Raw genomic sequence first — 22,861 nt, 5'->3', positions numbered from 1 at the left:
TGTCGGGATGTGTGCGGTGATGTCGGGATGTGTGCGGTGATGTCGGGATGTGTGCGGTGATGTCGGGATGTGTGCGGTGATGTCGGGATGTGTGCGGGGAAGACGTAGGCGGTAATGTCGGGGGGTGTGCGGTGAAGATGTGGGCGGTAATGTCGGGATGTGTGCTGTAATGTCGTGATGTGTGCGGGAATGTCGGGATGTGTGCGGTGATGTCGGGATGTGTGCGGTGATGTCGGGATGTGAGCGGTGATGTCGGGATGTGAGCGGTGATGTCGGGATGTGTGCGGGGAAGATGTGGGCGGTAATGTCGGGGTTTGTGCGGTGAAGATGTGGGCAGTAATGTCGGAATGTGTGCGGTAATGTCGGGATGTGTGCAGGAATGTCGGGGTGTGTGCGGTGATGTCGAGATGTGTGCGGTGATGTCGGGATGTGTGCGGTGATGTCGGGATGTGTGCGGTGAAGATGTGGGCGGTAATGTCGGGGTGTGTGCGGTGAAGATGTGGGCGGTAATGTCGGGATGTGTGCGGTAATGTCGGGGTGTGTGCGGTGATGTCGGGGTGTATGCGGTGATGTCGAGATGTGTGCGGTGATGCCGGGATGTGTGCAGTGATGTCGGGATGTGAGCGGTGATGTCGGGATGTGAGCGGTGATGTCAGGATGTGTGCGGTGAAGATGTAGGCGGTAATGTCGGGCTGTGTGCTGTGAAGATGTGGGCGGTAATGCCGGAATGTGTGCGGTAATGTCGGGATGTGTGCGGGAATGTCAGGGTGTGTGCGCTGATGTCGAGATGTGTGCGGTGATGTCGGGATGTGTGCGGTAATGTGGGGATGTGTGCGGTGATGTCGGGATGTGTGCGGTGATGTCGAGAAGTGTGCGGTGAAGATGTGGGCGGTAATGTCGGGGTGTGTGCGGTGAAGATGTGGGCGGTAATGTCGGGATGTGTGCGGTAATGTCGGGATGTGTGCGGTGATGTCGGGATGTGTGCGGTGATGTCGGGATGTGTACGGTGATGTCGGGATGTGTGCGGTGATGTCGGCATGTGTGCGGTGATGTCGGGATGTGTGCGGTAATGTCAGGATGTGTGTGGTGATGTCGGGATGTGTGCGATGATGTCGGGATGTGTGCGATGATGTCGGGATGTGTGCGGTGATGTCGGGATGTGTGCGGTGAAGATGTGGGCGGTAATGTCGGGATGTGGGCGGTAATGTCGGGATGTGTGCGGTGATGTCGGGATGTGTGCGGTGATGTCGGGATGTGTACGCTGATGTCGGGATGTGTGCGGTGATGTCGGCATGTGTGCGGTGATGTCGGGATGTGTGCGGTAATGTCAGGATGTGTGTGGTGATGTCGGGATGTGTGCGATGATGTCGGGATGTGTGCGATGATGTCGGGATGTGTGCGGTGATGTCGGGGTGTGTGCGGTGAAGATGTGGGAGGGTAATGTCGGGATGTGTGCGGTAATGTCGGGATGTGTGCGGGAATGTCGGGGTGTGTGCGGTGATGTCAGGATGTGTGCGGTGATGACGGGATGTGTGCGGTAATGTCGGGATGTGTGCGGTGATGTCGGGATGTGTGCAGTAATGTCGGGATGTGTGCGGTGATGTTGGGATGTGTGTGGTGATGTCGGGATGTGTGTGGTGATGTCGGGATGTGTGCGGTGATGTCGGGATGTGTGCGGTGATGTCGGGATGTGTACGGTGATGTCGGGATGTGTGCGGTGATGTCGGCATGTGTGCGGTGATGTCGGGATGTGTGCGGTAATGTCAGGATGTGTGTGGTGATGTCGGGATGTGTGCGATGATGTCGGGATGTGTGCGATGATGTCGGGATGTGTGCGGTGATGTCGGGGTGTGTGCGGTGAAGATGTGGGAGGGTAATGTCGGGATGTGTGCGGTAATGTCGGGATGTGTGCGGGAATGTCGGGGTGTGTGCGGTGATGTCAGGATGTGTGCGGTGATGTCGGGATGTGTGCGGTAATGTCGGGATGTGTGCGGTGATGTCGGGATGTGTGCAGTAATGTCGGGATGTGTGCGGTGATGTTGGGATGTGTGTGGTGATGTCGGGATGTGTGTGGTGATGTCGGGATGTGTGCGGTGATGTCGGGATGTGTGCGGTGATGTCGGGATGTGTGCGGGAATGTCGGGATGTGTGCGGTGATGTCGGGATGTGTGCGGTGATGTCGGGATGTGAGCGGTGATGTCGGGATGTGTGCGGTGAAGATGTGGGCGTTAATGTCGGGGTATGTGCGGTGAAGATGTGGGCGGTAATGTCGGAATGTGTGCGGTGATGTCGAGATATGTGCGGTGATGTCGGGATGTGTGCGGTGATGTCGAGATGTGTGCGGTGAAGATGTGGGCGGTAATGTCGGGATGTGTGCGGTAATGTCGAGATGTGTGCGGGAATGTCGGGATGTGTGCTGTGAAGATGTGGACGGTAATGTCGGGGTGTGTGCGGTGAAGATGTGGGAGGGTAATGTCGGGATGTGTGCGGTAATGTCGGGATGTGTGCGGGAATGTCGGGGTGTGTGCGGTGATGTCGGGATGTGTGCGGTGATGTCGGGATGTGTGCGGTGATGTCGGGATGTGTGCGGTAATGTCGGGATGTGTGCGGTGATGTCGGGATGTGTGCGGTGATGTCGGGATGTGTGTGGTGATGTCGGGATGTGTGCGGTGATGTCGGGATGTGTGCGGTGATGTCGGGATGTGTACGGTGATGTCGTGATGTGTGCGGTGATGTCGGGATGTGTGCGTTGAAGATGTAGGCGGTAATGTCGGGGTGTGTGCGGTGAAGATGTGGGTGGTAATGTCGGGATGTGTGCGGTAATGTCGGGATGTGTGCGGGAATGTCGGGATGTGTGCGGTGAAGATATAGGCGGTAATGTCGGGGTGTGTGCGGTGAAGATGTGGGCGGTAATGTCGGGATGTGTGCTGTAATGTCGTGATGTGTGCGGGAATGTCGGGATGTGTGCGGTAATGTCGGGGTGTGTGCGGTGATGTCGGGGTGTATGCGGTGATGTCGAGATGTGTGCGGTGATGCCGGGATGTGTGCAGTGATGTCGGGATGTGAGCGGTGATGTCGGGATGTGAGCGGTGATGTCGGGATGTGTGCGGGGAAGATGTGGGCGGTAATGTCGGGGTTTGTGCGGTGAAGATGTGGGCGGTAATATCGGAATGTGTGCGGTAATGTCGGGATGTGTGCAGGAATGTCGGGGTGTGTGCGGTGATGTCGAGATGTGTGCGGTGATGTCGGGATGTGTGCGGTGATGTCGGGATGTGTGCGGTGAAGATGTGGGCGGTAATGTCGGGGTGTGTGCGGTGAAGATGTGGGCGGTAATGTCGGGATGTGTGCGGTAATGTCGGGGTGTGTGCGGTGATGTCGGGGTGTATGCGGTGATGTCGAGATGTGTGCGGTGATGCCGGGATGTGTGCGGTGATGTCGGGATGTGAGCGGTGATGTCGGGATGTGAGCGGTGATGTCAGGATGTGTGCGGTGAAGATGTGGGCGGTAATGTCGGGCTGTGTGCGGTGAAGATGTGGGCGGTAATGTCGGAATGTTTGCGGTAATGTCGGGATGTGTGCGGGAATGTCAGGGTGTGTGCGCTGATGTCGAGATGTGTGCGGTGATGTCGGGATGTGTGCGGTAATGTGGGGATGTGTGCGGTGATGTCGGGATGTGTGCACTGATGTCGAGAAGTGTGCGGTGAAGATGTGGGCGGTAATGTCGGGATGTGTGCGGTAATGTCGGGGTGTGTGCGGTGATGTCGGGATGTGTGCGGTGATGTCGGGATGTGTGCGGTGATGTCGGGATGTGTGCGGTGATGTCGGCATGTGTGCGGTGATGTCGGGATGTGTGCGGTAATGTCAGGATGTGTGTGGTGATATCGGGATGTGTGCGATGATGTCGGGATGTGTGCGGTGATGTCGGGATGTGTGCGGTGAAGATGTGAGAGGGTAATGTCGGGATGTGTGCGGTGATGTCGGGATGTGTGCGGTAATGTCGGGATGTGTGCGGTGATGTCGGGATGTGTGCGGTAATGTCGGGATGTGTGCGGTGATGTCGGGATGTGTGCGGTGATGTCGGGATGTGTGTGGTGATGTCGGGATGTGTGCGGTGATGTCGGGATGTGTGCGGTGATGTCGGGATGTGTGCGGTGATGTCGTGATGTGTGCGGTGATGTCGGGATGTGTGCGTTGAAGATGTAGGCGGTAATGTCGGGGTGTGTGCGGTGAAGATGTGGGCGGTAATGTCGGGATGTGTGCGGTATTGTCGGGATGTGTGCGGGAATGTCGGGATGTGTGCGGTGATGTGGGGATGTGTGCGGTGATGTCGGGATGTGAGCGGTGATGTCGGGATGTGTGCGGTGAAGATGTGGGCGGTAATGTCGGGGTGTGTGCGGTGAAGATGTGGGCGGTAATGTCGGAATGTGTGCGGGAATGTCGGGGTGTGTGCAGTGATGTCGAGATGTGTGCGGTGATGTCGGGATGTGTGCGGTAATGTCGGGATGTGTGCGGTGATGTCGAGGTATGTGCGGTGATGTCGTGATGTGTGCGGTGATGTCGAGATGTGTGCGGTGAAGATGTGGGCGGTAATGTCGGGATGTGTGCGGTAATGTCGAGATGTGTGCGGGAATGTCGGGATGTGTGCGGTGAAGATGTGGGCGGTAATGTCGGGATGTGTGCGGTAATGTCGAGATGTGTGCGGGAATGTCGGGATGTGTGCGGTGAAGATGTGGGCGGTAATGTCGGGGTGTGTGCGGTGAAGATGTGGGAGGGTAATGTCGGGATGTGTGCGGTAATGTCGGGATGTGTGCGGGAATGTCGGGGTGTGTGCGGTGATGTCGGGATGTGTGCGGTGATGTCGGGATGTGTGCGGTGATGTCGGGATGTGTGCGGTAATGTCGGGATGTGTGCGGTGATGTCGGGATGTGTGCGGTGATGTCGGGATGTGTGCGGTGATGTCGGGATGTGTGCGGTGATGTCGGGATGTGTGCGGTGATGTCGGGATGTGTGCGGTGATGTCGGGATGTGTGCGGTGATGTCGGGATGTGTGCGGTGATGTCGGGATGTGTGCGGTGAAGATGTAGGCGGTAATGTCGGGGTGTGTACGGTGAAGATGTGGGCGGTAATGTTGGAATGTGTGCGGTAATGTCGGGATGTGTGCGGGATTGTCGGGATGTGTGCGGTGATGTCGGGATGTGTGCGGTGATGTCGGGATGTGAGCGGTGATGTCGGGATGTGTGCGGTGAAGATGTGGGCGGTAATGTCGGGGTGTGTGCGGTGAAGATGTGGGCGGTAATGTCGGAATGTGAGCGGGAATGTCGGGGTGTGTGCAGTGATGTCGAGATGTGTGCGGTGATGTCGGGATGTGTGCGGTGATGTCGGGATGTGTGCGGTGATGTCGGGATGTGTGCGGTAATGTCGGGATGTGTGCGGTGATGTCGGGATGTGTGCGGTGATGTCGAGATATGTGCGGTGATGTCGGGATGTGTGCGGTGATGTCGGGATGTGTGCGGTGATGTCGAGATATGTGCGGTGATGTCGGGATGTGTGCGGTGATGTCGGGATGTGTGCGGTAATGTCGGGATGTGTGCGGTGATGTCGGGATGTGTGCGGTGATGTCGGCATGTGTGCGGTGATGTCGAGATGTGTGCGGTGATGATGAGGGCTCTCTCTCTCGGCTAAAGAAAACGCAACGCGTCCACTGTAATCCCTGGCCTTTATTATCACACTTTTTGCAACGCAAGTGTGAAACTAGCTAAGGGACGGCAGCCACAGTTACCTGCCGAGGACTGCGGTCCCTGGATCTCGACCCGGGGGCAGCAGAACTGAAGGAGAGTGGGCAGGGCCCGGGGGCAGCTGAAGTGACGAGGCCGAGTGGGCCCCCCTAGCTCTCCAGGGCCCCGGCATTTGCCCGGGTATGCCGGGTGCTGACGCCGGCCCTGACATGAGGAACCAGCAAAATGTTCCTGATCGGATGAAATGAGCTTTTGTGCAGCACAAAAGATGATCCATTTTCAGTTGTGCATCACCTGTGTAAACAGGACTAGCACTGCCAAGAACTATGGTAGCCTACGTGTACTGAGCGATCTATTACTGATCATTCTCTGTGCATCATTTACCGCGGATTGATTGTGTAAACAGGCTATTGAACAACCACCAATGAGTAAGTGTTTTCTGATCAGCTGTGTTTCACTATGCCGGGTGGCTCCATGTAAACGGACCATTATATGGCCACAGATTGTAATGCATTCAGTACCTAACAGCAAAAAGATGATGTTGGAAAGTAATGCCTACAGGTCAAGGTAAGGCTCTGTTTCCAACTGTGTTGTGGCTGAGGCCAACAGTTCCCCGACAGACACTTTACAATAAAGTTCCATCATGGTGCACATTGTTTGATGGCAAGAAGAGCACTACTTTCCTTATTAATAAACTTGACAATGAAGGCTACAAATCATATCTTTTGTACTTGCAATCCAGAATTTGTGAAAATTCTATTCAAGGATTTGGTTAATGGTATCAGTCCCAAATGCAATCATCAGAGTCAAATATAGCTTTATTTACAGAAAACTAGAAAAAACCTTACTCTACTGGTAACATAAATGATACTCACTTCACTAGTGACGTTTCCAAATCGTCTATAGGTAGATCGAGACAAATTCTTCTTACCTAACGGAGCTTCATTGACATCATAATCTTTAGGTTCAGCTTCCCGACTCTGATGCCTAAACAATAAGGAATTAAAATATTAACATACTTTACTTATTTCTTTAAAAAATATTGTGCAGTTTTAAAAAGAACTAGCCATCAAGATTTTTCATATATAAATTAAAGCCAGTGCTATACTGGCGCTAGAATGCAGAATGTAAGCATACCTTTTGTTCTGAGATTGGATGTTTTATTTCAGAAATATGTACAAGTAAAGTTCCAGCAATCCACTGCTATTTGATTGATTGACAGGTGCAACAAAAAGGGAATATGTGGGTCAGTGCTTGCTATCTATTCCTGTCCCTGTCTGCCTGCCTGTGCCGGAATTAACGTCTATGACAGTGATGAGAGGAAAGTCAGGTAGGCAGATGGGGGTGGGAATAGATAGCAAGACCCAACCCACATATTCCCTTCCTGTTGTATCTGTCAATCAAATCCTCCAACTATCATCAGTTTCCAAACCTGAAGAAACAGCTCAAGGGTACCAAATTTCACACCATTTCTGATGCCATGGCTGCTACGGATGCCTGGTTTGAGGCACAACCAAAATCAATCTTTTTGCTAGGCTTACAGAACTTGGAATACAGATGTAAGAAGTGTGTTGACATCAGTGGAGAGTATGCGGAATAAATGTAAAGGTTCATCATCCTATCTTGTTTCTTTCTGGGTAAAGCCAAAGACTTATCAGCAGCCCCTCGTACAAGTCTATAGGGTGCTTTACACGCTGCGAAATCACTAGCGTTTGCTAGCGATGTCGAGCGTGATAGCACCCGCCCCCGTCGTTCTTGTGATATGTGGTCACACGCACATACCTTGTCAGCGACGTCGCTGTGACCGCCGAACAATCCCTCCTTCAAAGGGGGCGTGCGTTCGACGTCATAGCGACGTCACCGTGACGTCACTAAGCGGCCGGCCAATAGAAGCGGAGGGGCGGAGATGAGTAGGACGTAACATCCCGCCCACCTCCTTGCTTCTGCATTGCCGGTAGACGCAAGTAAGGAGATGTTCCTCGTTTCTGCGGTGTCACACATAGCGATGTGTGCTGCCACAGGAACGACAAACAACATCGCTACTTACCTGTCAATGATTTTTGGTGTTGGAGCGACCTCTCCAATACCAATGATTTTTAACTCTTTTGCGATCGTCAGAGATTTTACATGCTGCGACATCGCTAATGAAGCCGGATGTGCATCTCTAACGTCGTGATCCTGACGATATATCGGTAGCGATGTCGCAGCGTGTAAAGCACCCTTATGGGTCAGTGAAAAACACGTCCAGTACACGGAGGGCATCAGTGTACAATCTGGGTGCTGTCCGTGTGCTATGTGTTTCACATTGAAAGTATAGGAGAAACTTTGTAATTTCATTTTCTACATTCATACCGTAAAAACAGAAGACACAAGTGTTTAAACATGTGCACACGGACGGGTGATCAAAAACACAGATGGTCAAAACGGGACTTAAGGCTGTGCGCCAACAGTGAATTTTTAGTGAGTTTTTGATCGTATATATTTTGTCAAAAACACAGCATCTTAGAAAAGTGGACCAGATTTATAGAAAACTCATGTCCACAGTGTTATTTTGTACTCAGTCTAATCTGACCTGCTGTGTGTGTCTCATATCCGCAGCATGTCATTTCTCTTGCAGGTAAGCTGAGTTAGGGCTGCTTCTCACTTGCTAGTTTCTCGCAATAGAGCAATGCGAGAAAAACTCGCAATGGAATCGGACACGTTAGTGAATGATTCAGCTCGCATTTGCGATTTTTTTTTCTCAGTCCAGATCGGACTGAGAAAAAAATCGCAGCATGCTGCTTTTTTGCGAGTCTATGGGAGCGTGTAAAAAATCGGATGTCACGGGACGGCACTGACACCATCCTAGTGACATCCGATTTTCTAAATACATTTCTCGCATGTTTCCTAAAACACTGGAAACGAGTGATGTCTCACAATGTCTGTCAATCACTATTCTCTGTCAGTCGGTCTCTCCCTCTCGCTCTCTATTCTCTCTCTGTCAGTCCGTCACTATCTCTGTCCCTCTCTCACAGCCTGTCGGTCATTTTCCCCTCCTCTCTCATACTCACCGTTCCCCGATCTCCGGCGCGGCGCTGCACGGCATTCACACTGCTCCGGCGGCTTTTACTATTTTGAAAAAGCCGGCCGCTCATTAAACAATCTCGTATTCCCTGCTTTACCCGCCCACAGGCGCCTATGATTGGTTGCAGTGAGGCACGCCCCCACGCTGAGTGACAGGTGTCTCACTGCACCCAATCACAGCAGCCGGTGGGTGTGTCTATACTGTGCAGTGAAATAAATAATTAAATAACTAAAAAAAACGGCGTGCGGTCCCCCCCCAATTTTAATACCAGCCAGATAAAGCCATACGGCTGAAGGCTGGTATTCTCAGGATGGGGAGCTCCACGTTATGGGGAGCCCCCCAACCTAACAATATCAGCCAGCAGCCGCCCAGAATTGCCGCATACATTGGATGTGACAGTTCTGGGACTGTACCCGGCTCTTCCCAATTTGCCCTGGTGCGTTGGCAAATCGGGGTAATAAGGAGTTATTGGCAGCCCATAGCTGCCAATAACTCCTAGATTAATCATGTCAGGCGTCTATAAGATACCTTCCATGATTAATCTTTAAGTTACAGTAAATAAACACACCCACCCGAAAAAATCCTTTAATAGAAATAAAAAACACTAACAAATTCCCTGGTTCAACAATTTAATAAGCCCCAAAAAGCCTTCCATGTCCGGCATAATCCAGGATGCTCCAGCGTCGCTTCCAGCTGTGCTGCATGAAGGTGACAAGAGCTGCAGAAGACACCGCCGCTCCTGTCAGCTCCATGCAGCAAATGAGGTGAGTATCGCGATCAACTGAGCTGTCACTGAGGTTACCCGCTGTCACTGTTGGAGGATCCAGCGGTGGTCGCGGGTAACCTCAGTGACAGCTCAGCTGATCGCGATACTCACCTCAGTTGCTGCATGGAGGTGACAGGAGCGGCGGTGTTTTCTGCAGCTCCGGTGACCTCCATGCAGCAGAGCTGGAAGAGACGCTGGACCATCCTGGATTACGCCAGACATGGAGGACTTTTTGGGGCTTATTAAAGTGGTGAACCAGGGAATTTGTTAGTGTTTTCTATTTATAATAAAGGATTTTTCAGGTGTGTGTGTGTTTATTTACTGTAACTTAAAGATTAATCATGGAAGGTATCTCATTGACGCCTGACATGATTAATCTAGGAGTTATTGGCAGCTATGGGCTACCAATAACTCCTTATTACCCCGATTTGCCAACGTACCAGGGCAAATCGGGAAGAGCTGGGTACAGTCCCAGAACTGTCGCATCTAATGTATGCGGCAATTCTGGGCGGCTGCTGGCTGATATTGTTAGGCTGGGGGGCTCCCCATAATGTGGAGCTCCCCATCCTGAGAATACCAGCCTTCAGCCGTATGGCTTTATCTGGCTGGTATTGAAATTGGGGGGGACCGCACGCCGGTTTTTTTAATTATTTAATTATTTATTTCACTGCACAGTATAGACACGCCCACCAGCTGCTGTGATTGGGTGCAGTGAGACACCTGTCACTCAGCGTGGGGGCGTGTCTCACTGCAACCAATCATAGGCGCCTGTGGGCGGGTAAAGCAGGGAATACGAGATTGTTTAATGAGCGGCCGGCTTTTTCAAAATAGTTAAAGCCGCCGCAGCAGTGTGAATGCCGTGCAGCGCCGCGCCGGGGATCGGGGAACGGTGGGTATGAGAGAGGGCTGCTAACTTCAGTCACTCAGGGGATTAGCGGTCACCGCTGAGTCCTTCACGGGTGACCGCTAATCAGGACGCGGCACAGACAGAGCCGCAGCATGACAATGAAGTCGGGTGAAGTTAACCCGAGTTCATTCTGATCGTGCGGCTCTGTCTGTGTCTGCTGTCATCTGCCATTCAGCTCTGCTACATGGCTGTCTGTGTCTGCTGTCAGCGGCCATGTAGCAGAGCTGAATGGCAGATGACATAGTAAAAAATACGCATTACACAGGCATTACACACGCATTACACACACTAGTAAAATCATTAATTTATTCAGAAGAAGCATCGCACTTGCGTTGCACTCGGACCTAACGTGAGCTAAAGTCAGCCGAGTTTTTTTCAGCCAACTCGGACCGATTTTACTCGCATAGATGTGTTTCCAGCCTTATTTGCAGATTCTCCCCATAGAGTTGCATTAGATGCAGAAAATCCGCAGGAAAAAAAAACACATGCATTTTTAGTGCATTTCCAAAATGCCTGTGTCAATAAACTGTTGTCAAAGTCAAATGCCAGGAAGTATCAAAAACAAAAGCAACTTTATTTAAAGCGTGACATACCAACAACAGAATAAAGCGATAAAAATGCACTAAAAAACACAGACAATACGCAAGTAACCTAATTTACTTAATAGGTTCAGAAAGGGAGCAGAACATCTGCATAATCAAAAACTCACCAAAAAGCTCATTGTGGGAATTTTTATTTCATAAATCAATAGTACACATGAAAATAAATAACTTTGTAATATATCTTATCCAACAAATCTGCTTCTTTCTCTGTCAGAATTGATCAGTCATTATCAAAATTCTCAGTTCTGAGGTAAAATCTGTATTCAGTGAGAACTTTCCCATTACTGAGATAGGAGACTGTGATTGATGCTGCTGATGAGTCTATGTAGATAAAAGAGGAAGGAGGGACGGAGCTCTGCTTCTAGCTCCTCCCTCTGCCTCTAGTTTTCAGCCTAACAAAAATTGCGGTATACCATGTATGTTTTGTTGCAGCCCGGGAGAGCTGCGATTCGCTGTGGGCGAATGTGGCACCCCTGAGGCTCAGTCGCCACAGGGTATTGCATCTCACTTAAGGTGCAGTACTCATCCTGGGTAGGGAAGAGGTTAACCACTGGTTTTCACTTACACAACACACACACAGCTCCAACACACACACAGCTCAGGTGCTTTCCCACTGTAACTGGGCTAAAGGTGGTCACCATCACAACAGGTTTTTCCCAGTCACCAGTGAGTCATCAGGAAGGTGGGGGCAGCACAGGGGAAGTGAGAGAACACACAGACATTCACCTCAGAATAGTCTGAGACTCAGCACAACACGGCCGCTGTGGAGAGTGCTTAAGAACTTCCACACTTAAGACTGGGCAGACTGGAAGGAGCTGGAGACGACAGTGGAGGAGCTAACTGACCGGTAGTTCCTGTGTGATGTAGGAGGAACACAGATGCCGAGGGGAGAGCTTCATTTCTCCCTTGGAACCGATGCTCTTCAGGGTGCAGAGCCCTAGGGTGGAACATACTCTATGTTGGACCAAAGCAAAAACGTATCATCAAGCACTTGAAGATATGCGGGCGTCACACAGTACGATATATCGGGCGATATGTCGTCGGGGTCACGTCGGTAGTGACGCACATCCGGCATCGTCTGATATGTCGTAGCGTGTGACAGCGGTGAACGAGCATAAATACTCAGCTTCTCGTTCATCGATGACACGTCGCTCACTTTTAAAAAATAGTCCGTCAGGTTGTTCATCGTTCCCGTGTCAGCACACGTCGCTCAGTGTCACACCCCGGGAACGACGAACACAGCTTACCTGCGTCCCGCCGGCAATGCGGAAGGAAGGAGGTGGGCGGGATGTTTACGTCCCGCTCATCTCCGCCCCTCCGCTTCTATTGGCCGGCTGCCGTGTGACGTCGCTGTGACGCCGAACGTCCCTCCCCCTTCAGGAAGTGGACGTTCGCCGCCAACAGCGACGTCGCCCGGGAGGTAAGTACGTGTGACAGGGGGTTAACGACTTTGTACAACACGGGCAACTAATTGCCTGTGACGCACAAACGACGGGGGCGGGTATGATCGCTCATGCAATCGCACGATAGATCGTACCGTGTGAAGCCCGCAATAGAGTATCCCAATTCCACGAAATTCACGGACTTGATAAAATCATTATTAATTTTATTGGTGTACAAAAGTACAAATAATTAAAATCATTGCGCCTATCTTGGGATACTCTATCTTCAAGTGCTGGATGATAAGTTTTTTCTTTGCTTCATTAATCCCGGGATCCGGCCCGCTGACTATCCGTGCACTGATCTCCAAAACCGGCCACAGCAAGTTTAGAGGTCAGCTGATCCTGAAAATTTTCCTTGTCTCTATGTTGGACCACCAGAATTTGCAAGACAGGGGGATTCCACATCCCTCTGGCCACCACAAGATCCAAGAGCACATTGGCACATAGGGTCTGGAGTCGTGATTGCAGTTCAGCCCCACAGCGGACCCGCACCACCTGCACACGGGACAGGAACTTTAACACTACACCGGGGCCCCCAAAAAAGAGCAAGAAGGAAGGGTCCACAGACTACTGCACCAGTTCTGACCTTTGACTTACCCAGGATCGGCTGGAGCCCAATCACATTGGAGACCGGTGCCTCTGGGCAGCATACAAACTGTGAGTAAAAGACCTGGAACCACAACTGCCTTGTCACTTCTTCATTGTTGGCGCCGTCAACTCGCCCCGCGCTTCAGCGCCAACGGCCACTACCACCTCCATCATCCTCCCTGGGGCCTAGCTTCACCTGCGGAAGCTGAACTATGCTAGCTGCGATACCATACGCCCCAGAGGACAGCGACGGCAGCAGCGGCTAATCCTTGGCCGCATACCGCAAGTGACGGCATGAGACAACTCCCAACATCCTCCATCCCCTTTTATTGTACACCTCGGGGCCACGAAGCTGGGCAGGGCCCCCCGTGACATCCCAGACCTGACATCACCGGCCCGGCGATGAGTAATTTCACCCCCCTGCCCCATGGGTGCTACAACTACAGCATGTACGAATGCTGTATATTAACGCTCATTGGTGGTGGCCACAGCTCAGTCACCAAATCTGCTGACAGGTTCCCTTTAACCTTCAGATTAACCCCATATCTGTAGGTTACTAACATATTTTCATATGACAGGTTTCCTTTAAATTAAAAAAAATCTGTTTACAACATAAAAATATAAAGATAATGATCGTACATACAATTCTAAGCTATTAAAATGTCACCTACTCATAAATGGAGAAGGCTGTAAAAAAATGAAGTAGAAATGGGAGAATTGCTCTTTTCGGTCACCACGCCTCCCAAAAATAGTGATCAGTTATAATTACGCCAGAAGTGAACCAATATCAGTCACAGCTTGCCTGTTATTCTGCTTTTCTTTACATTACTTGGTTAGTAAAATGGTGGCATTCAAAAGTAGAGACCCATGACGTACTGAGTACGTCATGGATCGTGTGCAGTTAATCCCCGCCCCCTGCCGTGAGCAGGCGGCGGCGATCCGCTCACATATCAGCTGTTTTCAACAGCTGACATGTGTGCCTGCTAGTTGCGGGTGGAATCGCTTCCACCCGCGGCCATTAACCCCTTACATCTCGCTGCCAAAATCTGGCAGCGAGATGTACATGCGCGCCGCCATGACAGTCACTTACCCCGCCCCCATCGGATGTCACGTGACATGATCACGTGACTTTCGGTGGTTGCCATGGTAGCACAGGGTCATGTGATGACGCCTGTAGCTAACATGAGTTACTTCCTCTCAATGCCGGAATACAGCCGGCATTGAAAGTAAAGCACCATATCTGCAGTTCTCAGCTCTGTAGCTGTGATCTGCAGATAGGGCAGAGCGATCGGATTGCTGATCGCTATATCCCCATAGGGGGACTAGTAAAATAAAAAAAAGTAAAAAAAAAAGTTTTAAAAAATTAAAAAACCTAAACGTTCAAATCACCCCCCTTTCACCCCATTGAAAATTAAAGGGTTAAAAAAATATACACATATTTGGTATCACCGCGTTCAGAAATGCCCGCTCTATCAAAATATAAAATCAATTAATCTGATCAGTAAACGGCGTAGCGGCAAAAAAATTCCAAACGCCAAAATTACGTTTTTTGGTCGCCGCAAATTTTGCGCAAAATGCAATAACAGGTGATCAAAATGTAGCATCTGCACATAAATGGCACCGGTAAAAACGTCAGGTTGAGACGCAAAAAATAAGCCATCACTGAGCCTCAGATCCCGAGAAATGAGAACGCTACGGATTTTGGAAAATGGCACAAAACGTGCGCCACTTTTTTTGGACAAGCTTGTGAATTTTTTTTTAAACCCTTAAATACAAGTAAACCTATACATGTTTGGTGTCTATAAACTCGCACTGACCTGAGGCATCACATAGATACATCAGTTTTACCATATAGTAAACACGGTGAATAAAATATCCCAAAAACTATTGTGCGATCACACTTTTTTTGCAATTTTTCCACACTTGGAATTTTTTTGCCATTTTCCAGTACACTATATGGTTAAACCTATGGTTTCATTTAAAAGTACAACTCGTCGCGCAAAAAACAAGCCCTCATATGGCAAGATTGACGGAAAAATAAAAAAGTTATGGCTCTCGGAAGAAGGGGAGCAAAAAACAAAAACGCAAAAACGGAAAGTGCCCGGGGGCTGAAGGGGTTAAAAAAGAAAAACAAATCCACATGTGGCAATGAGGATGAAAAAATAGAACAGCAGAAAACAATAAAAATGTCTTCATCGTAAGGCGTAAAGTGTCTTGTATCTATAATAAGACCCTATCTCTAGGGGCGGTGAACCGCTATAATGGGATATACTGTACATGGCGGCTGCTTACTGGCGCCACCTATCTAGAAAAAAACAAACTGTGCAGCTAGTGGAGCAATGTAGCCACACTTATGGGCTTTCTATGCATTTGGCCCTTTTGTAGTGAAGAATACCATCCATTACTAGTAGAGCAGAGGTTGCCCACCATACAGCCATGCCCTCTTACCAGCCAGACACCTTGGTGGGCTTGTCATAGTGCATGTGACTGGAGCGCAGGTACAGGGAGCCCTTCCTCTCCATGCCCCTGCTGATCAGAAAGTCGTCTCCATACATCACCCCACAGTGCTGCTCCAGAGAGAGACACAGTCTGGTTCTTCCGCGCAGGAACTCTTTTCTCTCAGTGAGCTATGAATGTGTCCCCGCTGCCATAGTAACACCGACGCCTGGCGCCGCTGGATCACTCCGCGCTGTCACGGTCCTGCATTCCAGTAGATGTGAACAGTGCAGGGGACATTGAGGGCGTCATCTGGGCTGCCAGCAGTGTCCTGGGGAGACAATGGAGCCGCATCTGACACCCACGGGTAGAAAGCTGCTGAGATGACAGCAGCTGAGATACTGGGTGGCATTATGTAGGGGCAGATCTGATGTTAGATGAGAGTCTATGGTAACAGTGCTATCTGATGTGCTGCCAATTAAAGGGAACCTGACAGCAGTGTTTACCCTTATTAACTAATTACAGAGCTGCATTTGTCATTCAATGCTTTTTTTCAAGTAACCCCAATGTTAGGGGAAAGTTGCTTGTATAAACATAAGAGCAGCATTTTAGTCCTCTATTCCAGCATATGCTAATTAGTGTTGTGTCGCCCGGGGACAAGGGGTACTCAGATCCGGGCCACGGGGTCACTTCTGTGGGTATCACGGTGGCGTGACCCGGTCTGTGATCCCAGGCTCCACAGTAAGAAGGGGATTAGGTAAGGGAAATTGTCCTTGACGTCACCCGTGGTGTGCGGTGAGGTAACGGAGCACCGCCGCTGCCGGTTAATGGATCCCGGGGATGGTGGTGGGCAGCAAGGTGGTGATTTCCCTCCACGGGTAGGGTGTTGGTGTCCCGGGACCCCGGTGAGGTGGTGCAGGGAGGAGATGGAGACAGTCTGAGAGCTGTGCGTCCGGTTGGACCGGGGGATGTTGTTACTCACAGTTCGCTTTGCAAGAAAGTTCACACAGAGTCAGGAATTAACCAGAAATTGCCGGAGTCCGCAGCCTTCGGTACGGAGGGTGTTAGTGTCCCACACACGGTGCAGCAGCCCCTGTTCTTTCCCTGCAGCCAGGTGCCTCTTTCTCCACTCTTTCTCTTTCTCCTCAGCCGGGAACGGGGAGTCCACTCCCCTGCAGTGATCCGGGTCACCCTTGGTACCGGCGGGCCACTACCCTGCCCCGGCTACCTCTGGCCCCTTCCTCACTAACAGCCTGTCCCGATCCTTTTGGAGCACGCTTCTGTAGCTGCCCGGGAGCTACAACTCCGGGCTCCTCTCATGTCTCTCTCTCCACACACTCTGCTCCAGCCCCTCCCCTACTGCTCTGTTTTGCTCTTACACTGGGGGAGGTGGTTTGTCCTGCTGCACCGGTGTGGGATCAGGTTACCAAGGAGGATTAACTCTTTCTGTGACAACCTGGCTTTGCCAGGGCGTCACAGTGTGACTAGTCGTTATGCCTTGTACTTCCGCTGATCAGCTCATCCAGCCGATATCACGCCCATAGAGGAGAGGTTATGGTCCCTGTAGTGCCCCCTGTTTCCTCCCAACATCCTACGTCACACAAATCCCCGGCGGCTGCTGTGACCTCAGGTGAGCACCGGACGTCTGCTCTACCGGTATTGTCCGCTCGGATGCTGTGTTTATCTGCAAAGTGGTTCACATGCCTGCTGTTGCAGTCACCAGTACATTTTTCCTGACACTGGTTCCTTTAACCCTTTCACCCGCGGGCAATTGTTCGTTTTTCATTTTTTATAATCCCTTCTTCCAAGAGCCATAACTTTTTTTTATTTTTCCAGCAATATAGCCGTATGAGAGCTTGTTTTTTGCGGGACGACTTGTGATTTTTGAATGACACCATTCATTTTGCCCTATATAATACTGAAAAATGGGGAAAAAAATTACATGGGCAATGAAGTTGCAAAAGAAGTGCAATTGCACAATTGTTTTGTGGCGGGGGGAGGGGTTTGGGTTATTTACCGTGTTCACTGTATGGTAAAACTGAATTGGCATTATGATTCCCCAGGTCAGTATGAAAACACTGTGCCGCCCCTGCAGCAGTCGAACTGCTCGGATCCAGGGTTGCTGTGGCTCAAGGGTCTCCGGACCCGGGGGCTTGCAGCCACTTCAAATGTGAAGGGAGGGGTTATTTACAAGGGATAGTTTGTGACGCCACCCGTGGTGCGCGGTAAGGGGAGTACCACTGCTGCCGATGGGAGTACCCGGGGGAGATGGAGTGCAGCAGCCAGATGGTGATCCCTCCACGGGTAGGGGAAATCCCGGGTCTCTGGATGTAAGTGGCGGATAGCGTTGTCCAGGCTATGCGGGCAGGCAGGACACAGGGTGTGCAGTGTACTCACTCAGGCTGTGTGGATGTTGGCGCAGTCATTAAGCAGACTCTGACACAGAAGTAAACCAAGTCTCTGGGTGCCACTCAGGAGAGCTCGTCCGGGTGTCCGTCCCCACTGGTACTGCTTAGTGGTCCGGAGCCTGCCTCCCTGCACAATTATGTAGATTTTCCTAAGTGACCCTTTGGCCTGAAGCTGTCAGGGTCCCACTGCCTTTGTTGAAATAGTGGAGCTGTGCTCTCGATGGCTTACGCTTGGGATTTCTGTAGGCTGCATAAGCTGTAAAGCCCTATCCCCCTCGTTGTGTTGGTGCCTTCAATCTCTCAGCTCTTGGGGAAGGTTCATAAAGAGACTATCCTCCATAGGTGAATTATTAGGTTGCGTGAAGCTACTCCCCGATCTAGGGTCCTGTACCCCGCAGTGCTCGGTACCAGTCCGGTTACTGGACTTTCTGGTGACGACCGTTCTCCAAAAGTAAGTCAGTGCACCCTTTTCCAATACCCTGCGACCGGGTCTCCGACTCCTCTGATCCCAGACCACCGTCTGCGACCCAACCAAGGTCACACAGGGAGCTACAACTCCCTCAGCTCCTCACTCTCTGAGGCCTCTGACACACATCCATGAAAAATACACACGTGTTACATTCCGTTTTTCGGGTCTGTTTTCCGTTTTTAAGTCCGTTTTTATGGTACGTGTGGCATCCGTGTGAATTGCGTATGCTAGCCGTGTGTGCGTGTTGAATGTCCATGTGTGCGTGAAATACGTAAGTGACATGTCCGTGTGTTGCCAGTGTGAAATGTTCCGTGTGTGATGCACAAGGCCGTTGATACATGTCGGCTGACAGCAGGCAGCGACGCGCGATGAGAATGAACTCAGGTGAACTTCACCCGACTTCTTTGTCATACTGCGGCTCTGTCTGGGTGTCGCGTACTGATTAGCAGTCACCCGTGAAGGACTGCTAATCCCCTGAGTGACTGAGGTGAGCAGCGTGATTAGCGCTGCTGTTACTCAGGCTACCCACGGCCAGCTGGATCCTCCACCCGTGACCGCAACTCACCTATGACTTCATCGCTGTCACTCGGGCGACTTGCTGTCACAGGTGGAGGATCCAGCGGTGGCCGCGAGTAACCTCAGTGACAGCACAGCTGATTGCGCGACTCTCTTCAGTTGCTGCGTGGAGCTGACAGGAGCGGTGGTGTTCTTCTGAAGCTCCTGTCACCTTCATGTAGCAGAGCTGGAAGTGACACGGGACCTCCGTGGGTTACACCGGACATGGATGGGTTTTTGGGGCTCAATAAATTCGAGAACGAGGGTGTTTGTTAGTGTTTATTATTGCAAATAAAGGATTTTTTCGTTGTGTGTGTTTATTTACTGTAACTTACAGATTACTCATAGAAGGTATCTCGGGGAGACGCCTGCCATGATTAATCTTGGACTTAGGGGCCCTTTGCACACTACGACATCGCAAGCCGATGCTGCGATGCCGAGCGCGATAGTCCCCGCCCCCGTCGCAGCTGCAATATCATGGTGATAGCTGCCGTAGCGAACATTATCGCTACGGCAGCTTCCCATGCACTTACCTGCCCTGTGACGACGCTCTGGCCGGTGACCCGCCTCCTTCCGAAGGGGGCTGGTCGTGCGGCGTCATAGCGACGTCACACGGCAGGCGGCCAATAGAAGCGGAGGGGCGGAGATGAGCGGGACGTAAACATCCCGCCCACCTTCTTCCTTCCGCATAGCCGGCCGGGACGCAGGTAGGAGATGTTCCTCGCTCCTGCAGCTTCCCACACAGCGATGTGTGCTTCCGCAGGAACGAGGAACAAGATCGTAACATCGGTCTTTCCCAAATCATGGAAATAACCGACGCTACACCAATGATACGATTACGACGCTTTTGCGCTCATTAATCGTATCAAAAATGCTTTACACACTACGATGTCGACAGCGACGCCGGATATGCATCACTTTCGATTTGACCCCACCGACATCGCACCTGCGATGTCGTAGTGTGCAAAGGGCCCCTTAGTGGCAGCTATGGGCTGCCATTAACTCCTTATTACCCCGATTGCCAACGCACCAGGGCAATTCGGGAAGAGCCGGGTAGAGTCCCAGAACTGTCGCATCTAATGGATGCGGCAATTCTGGGTGGCTGCTGGCTGATATTGTTAGGCTGGGGGGCTCCCCATAACGTTGAGCTCCCCATCCTGAGAATACCAGCCTTCAGCCGTGTGGCTGTACCCTGGCTGATATCAAAATGGGGGGAACCGCACGTCGTTTTTTTTTAATTACTTATTTTTTTTACTGCTCGATATTGACACGCCCACCGGCGGCTGTGATTGGTTGCAGTGAGACAGCTGCCTCGCAACGTGGGGGCGTGTCTCACTGCAACCAATCATAGGCGCCGGTGGGCGGGGAAAGCAGGGAATACGAGATTGATTAATGAGCGGCCGGCTTTTTCAAAATAGTAAAGGCCGCCGGAGTTTTTTTAACAGCTGTGCAGCGCCGCGCCGGTGATCGGGCAACAGTGAGTATGAGAGAGGGGGGAGACTGACCGACAGAAAGAGAGAGGGACAGACAAGACAGAGAGAGAGACAGACAGACAGAGAGAGAGACCGAGCGACGGACTGAGGGAGCTTGACCGACATAAACAGAAAAAGAAAGAATGACCGACATCGCTACAAAAAAGCACAAAACGTAGACGGAGCATACGGAGATGCATCCGTGTCACGTACGTGTGCTCACGGACCCATAGACTTCCATTGGGTCCGTGTGTGTGTGTTCCGTGCAGAAAACGGACATGCTTCCGTGCAAAACGGAAACACATACGGATCACGGACACACAGACCGTATGGAATAACGCACGTGTGACCTCAAACATAGCATAACATTGGTGCACGTTTGTCCGTGTCTCTGGTATATACGGAAACAGACCAAACACGCACGTGTTTCACGGATGTGTGTTTGAGGCCTCAGGGCTACTACTGATCTGACATCCTCCCTCCCACCAGTCTGCCTGACCCCTAAGCGCGTGGCCCTTTTCCAGCTAGACCACCCACTGGTGTGCCATACAGGGTGTGGTGTGAGGTGTGGTTAGGATTTGAGTGCTGATGGAGGCAATACCAGTGTGTAGGAACCCAGAACCATGGAGGGTGAGTTCTGCACCATGAGAGACAGGGGTGCAGTTCCCTGTGACACCCTGATAGAGTCAGGGGCGTCACAACACAAATAAGAAACATGTATAGTTTTACTATTATCTAAGGGGTACTTTGCACGCTGCGACATCGCTAGCCGATGCTAGCGATGCCGAGCGCGATAGTACCTGCCCCCATCGCACATGCGATATCTAGTGATAGCTGCCGTAGCGAACATTATCACTACGGCAGCTTCACACGCACTTACCTGCCCTGCGACGTCGCTCTGGCCGGCGAACCGCCTCCTTACCAAGGGGGCGGGTCGTGCGGCGTCATAACGACGTCACACGGCAGGCAGCCAATAGAAGTGGAGGGGCGGAGATGAGTGGGACGTAAACATCCCGCCCTCCTCCTTCCTTCCGCATTGGCGGCGGGACGCAGGTAAGGAGATGTTCCACGCTCCTGCGGCTTCACACACAGCGATGTGTGCTGCCGCAGGAACGAGGAACAACATCGTACCTGCGGATGCACCGACATTATGAAAATGAACGACGTGACACAGATCACCGATTTTTGACTGTTTCACGCTCGTTCATTTTGTCTCCTAGGCTTTACACGTTGCGACATCGTTACCTGCGCCGGATGTGCGTCAATTTCGATTTGACCCCGACGATATCGCAGGTGCGATGTCACAATGTGCAAAGTACCCCTTGGGGATGAATAAAATGCAGAAATTTGTCCCAAAAAAGAATAGCTCTTTTGTCACCATTTTCCGAGACCCTTAGCGTTCTCATTTTTCAGGATCTGGGGCTCAGAGATGGCTCATTTTTTACGTCTTGGGCTAACATTTCTAATTATATCATTTTTCATGGATGCGATGTTTTGATCGCCTGTTATTGCATTTTAATGCAATGTTCTGGCAACCAAAAAAACATGTCTAGTTTTTTCTCGCTACTCCTTTTATCAATCAGATTAATTGATTTTATATTTTGATAGATCGGGCATTTCTGAAGTCAGTGATACCAAGTATGTGTATTTTTTATTGTTTTATTTTCAATGAGGCAAAAGAGGGGTGATTTCAAGTTTTAGAGGTCTTTTTTTCATATTTTTAAAAACTTCTTACTTTTTTTAGTTATTAGTCTTTTCAGGGGACTTGAAGCCTGCACTGATCGCTTCTGCTGTTCAGAGCTATGCTTCAGAATCCCTCTGAACACCAGAAATGCTGTTCTCCTGTGAATGTCGGTGCTCGGCCGGTGTTTACAGGAACTTTGTCATGATAGCGACAGGGATCATCAGCTGACCCCAGCTGTCATGACAACACATCGGTGCCCTGCGATCGCATCACAGAGCTGCAGATGGCGGCGGTTAATGGGACAATTCCCCCATGGCACGTGTTAGATCACATTGTCACAGTTTGACAGCGCAATCTAACTAGTTAACAGGTGCTGTCAGATCTCCGATCTACTCGAGCCTGTTAGCTGCACATGTCAACTGATTAGATCATCTGACATGTGCGGGGAAAAATGCGGGCTTGAAGTCAGGTCGTTCTTTGTGGGTGCAGAGAGCGCGCTCTGCTCTCAAACCCTTGTAATGCCAGCTGCAGTTGTTGGTTGCATAGCGGTGATTGCTGCTCCTATGGGCGCAGGGCAATTCCTGTTCCAATGTGCACTGTACTTAATCTGAGTGAGTGTTCCTAGGCTCCTATATAAATATACCTCAGTTTCAGGACTCCTATATGAATATGCCTCGGTTTCGTCCTCCAATATGAATATGTCGCAGTCCTTGCCTCCTTTTTGTCTTATCCCG

General features: G+C 51.0%; 1 protein-coding gene across 1 annotated transcript in view; it reads right to left on the bottom strand.

The window, feature by feature from the left end:
- The window catches only part of CFAP95 (cilia and flagella associated protein 95), a 90,245-nt gene extending 74,566 nt beyond the window's left edge, over positions 1–15,679 (bottom strand). Inside the window, exons 1-2 of the mRNA XM_075340051.1 lie at positions 15,552–15,679; positions 6,610–6,721 (exon numbers count right to left, since the gene is read on the bottom strand). Coding sequence (XP_075196166.1) covers positions 6,610–6,721; positions 15,552–15,658 — 219 coding nt within the window. The 5' untranslated portion in view covers positions 15,659–15,679. The remainder of the gene's footprint in view (positions 1–6,609; positions 6,722–15,551) is intronic.
- Positions 15,680–22,861: the final 7,182 nt, after the last annotated feature.

This window comes from Anomaloglossus baeobatrachus, chromosome 1 (assembly GCF_048569485.1).
Source record: "Anomaloglossus baeobatrachus isolate aAnoBae1 chromosome 1, aAnoBae1.hap1, whole genome shotgun sequence".
Classification (NCBI taxonomy): Eukaryota; Metazoa; Chordata; class Amphibia; order Anura; family Aromobatidae; genus Anomaloglossus; species Anomaloglossus baeobatrachus.
The sequence above is the reverse complement of the archived record's forward strand: the minus strand, read 5'-3'. Positions and strand labels throughout refer to the sequence as shown.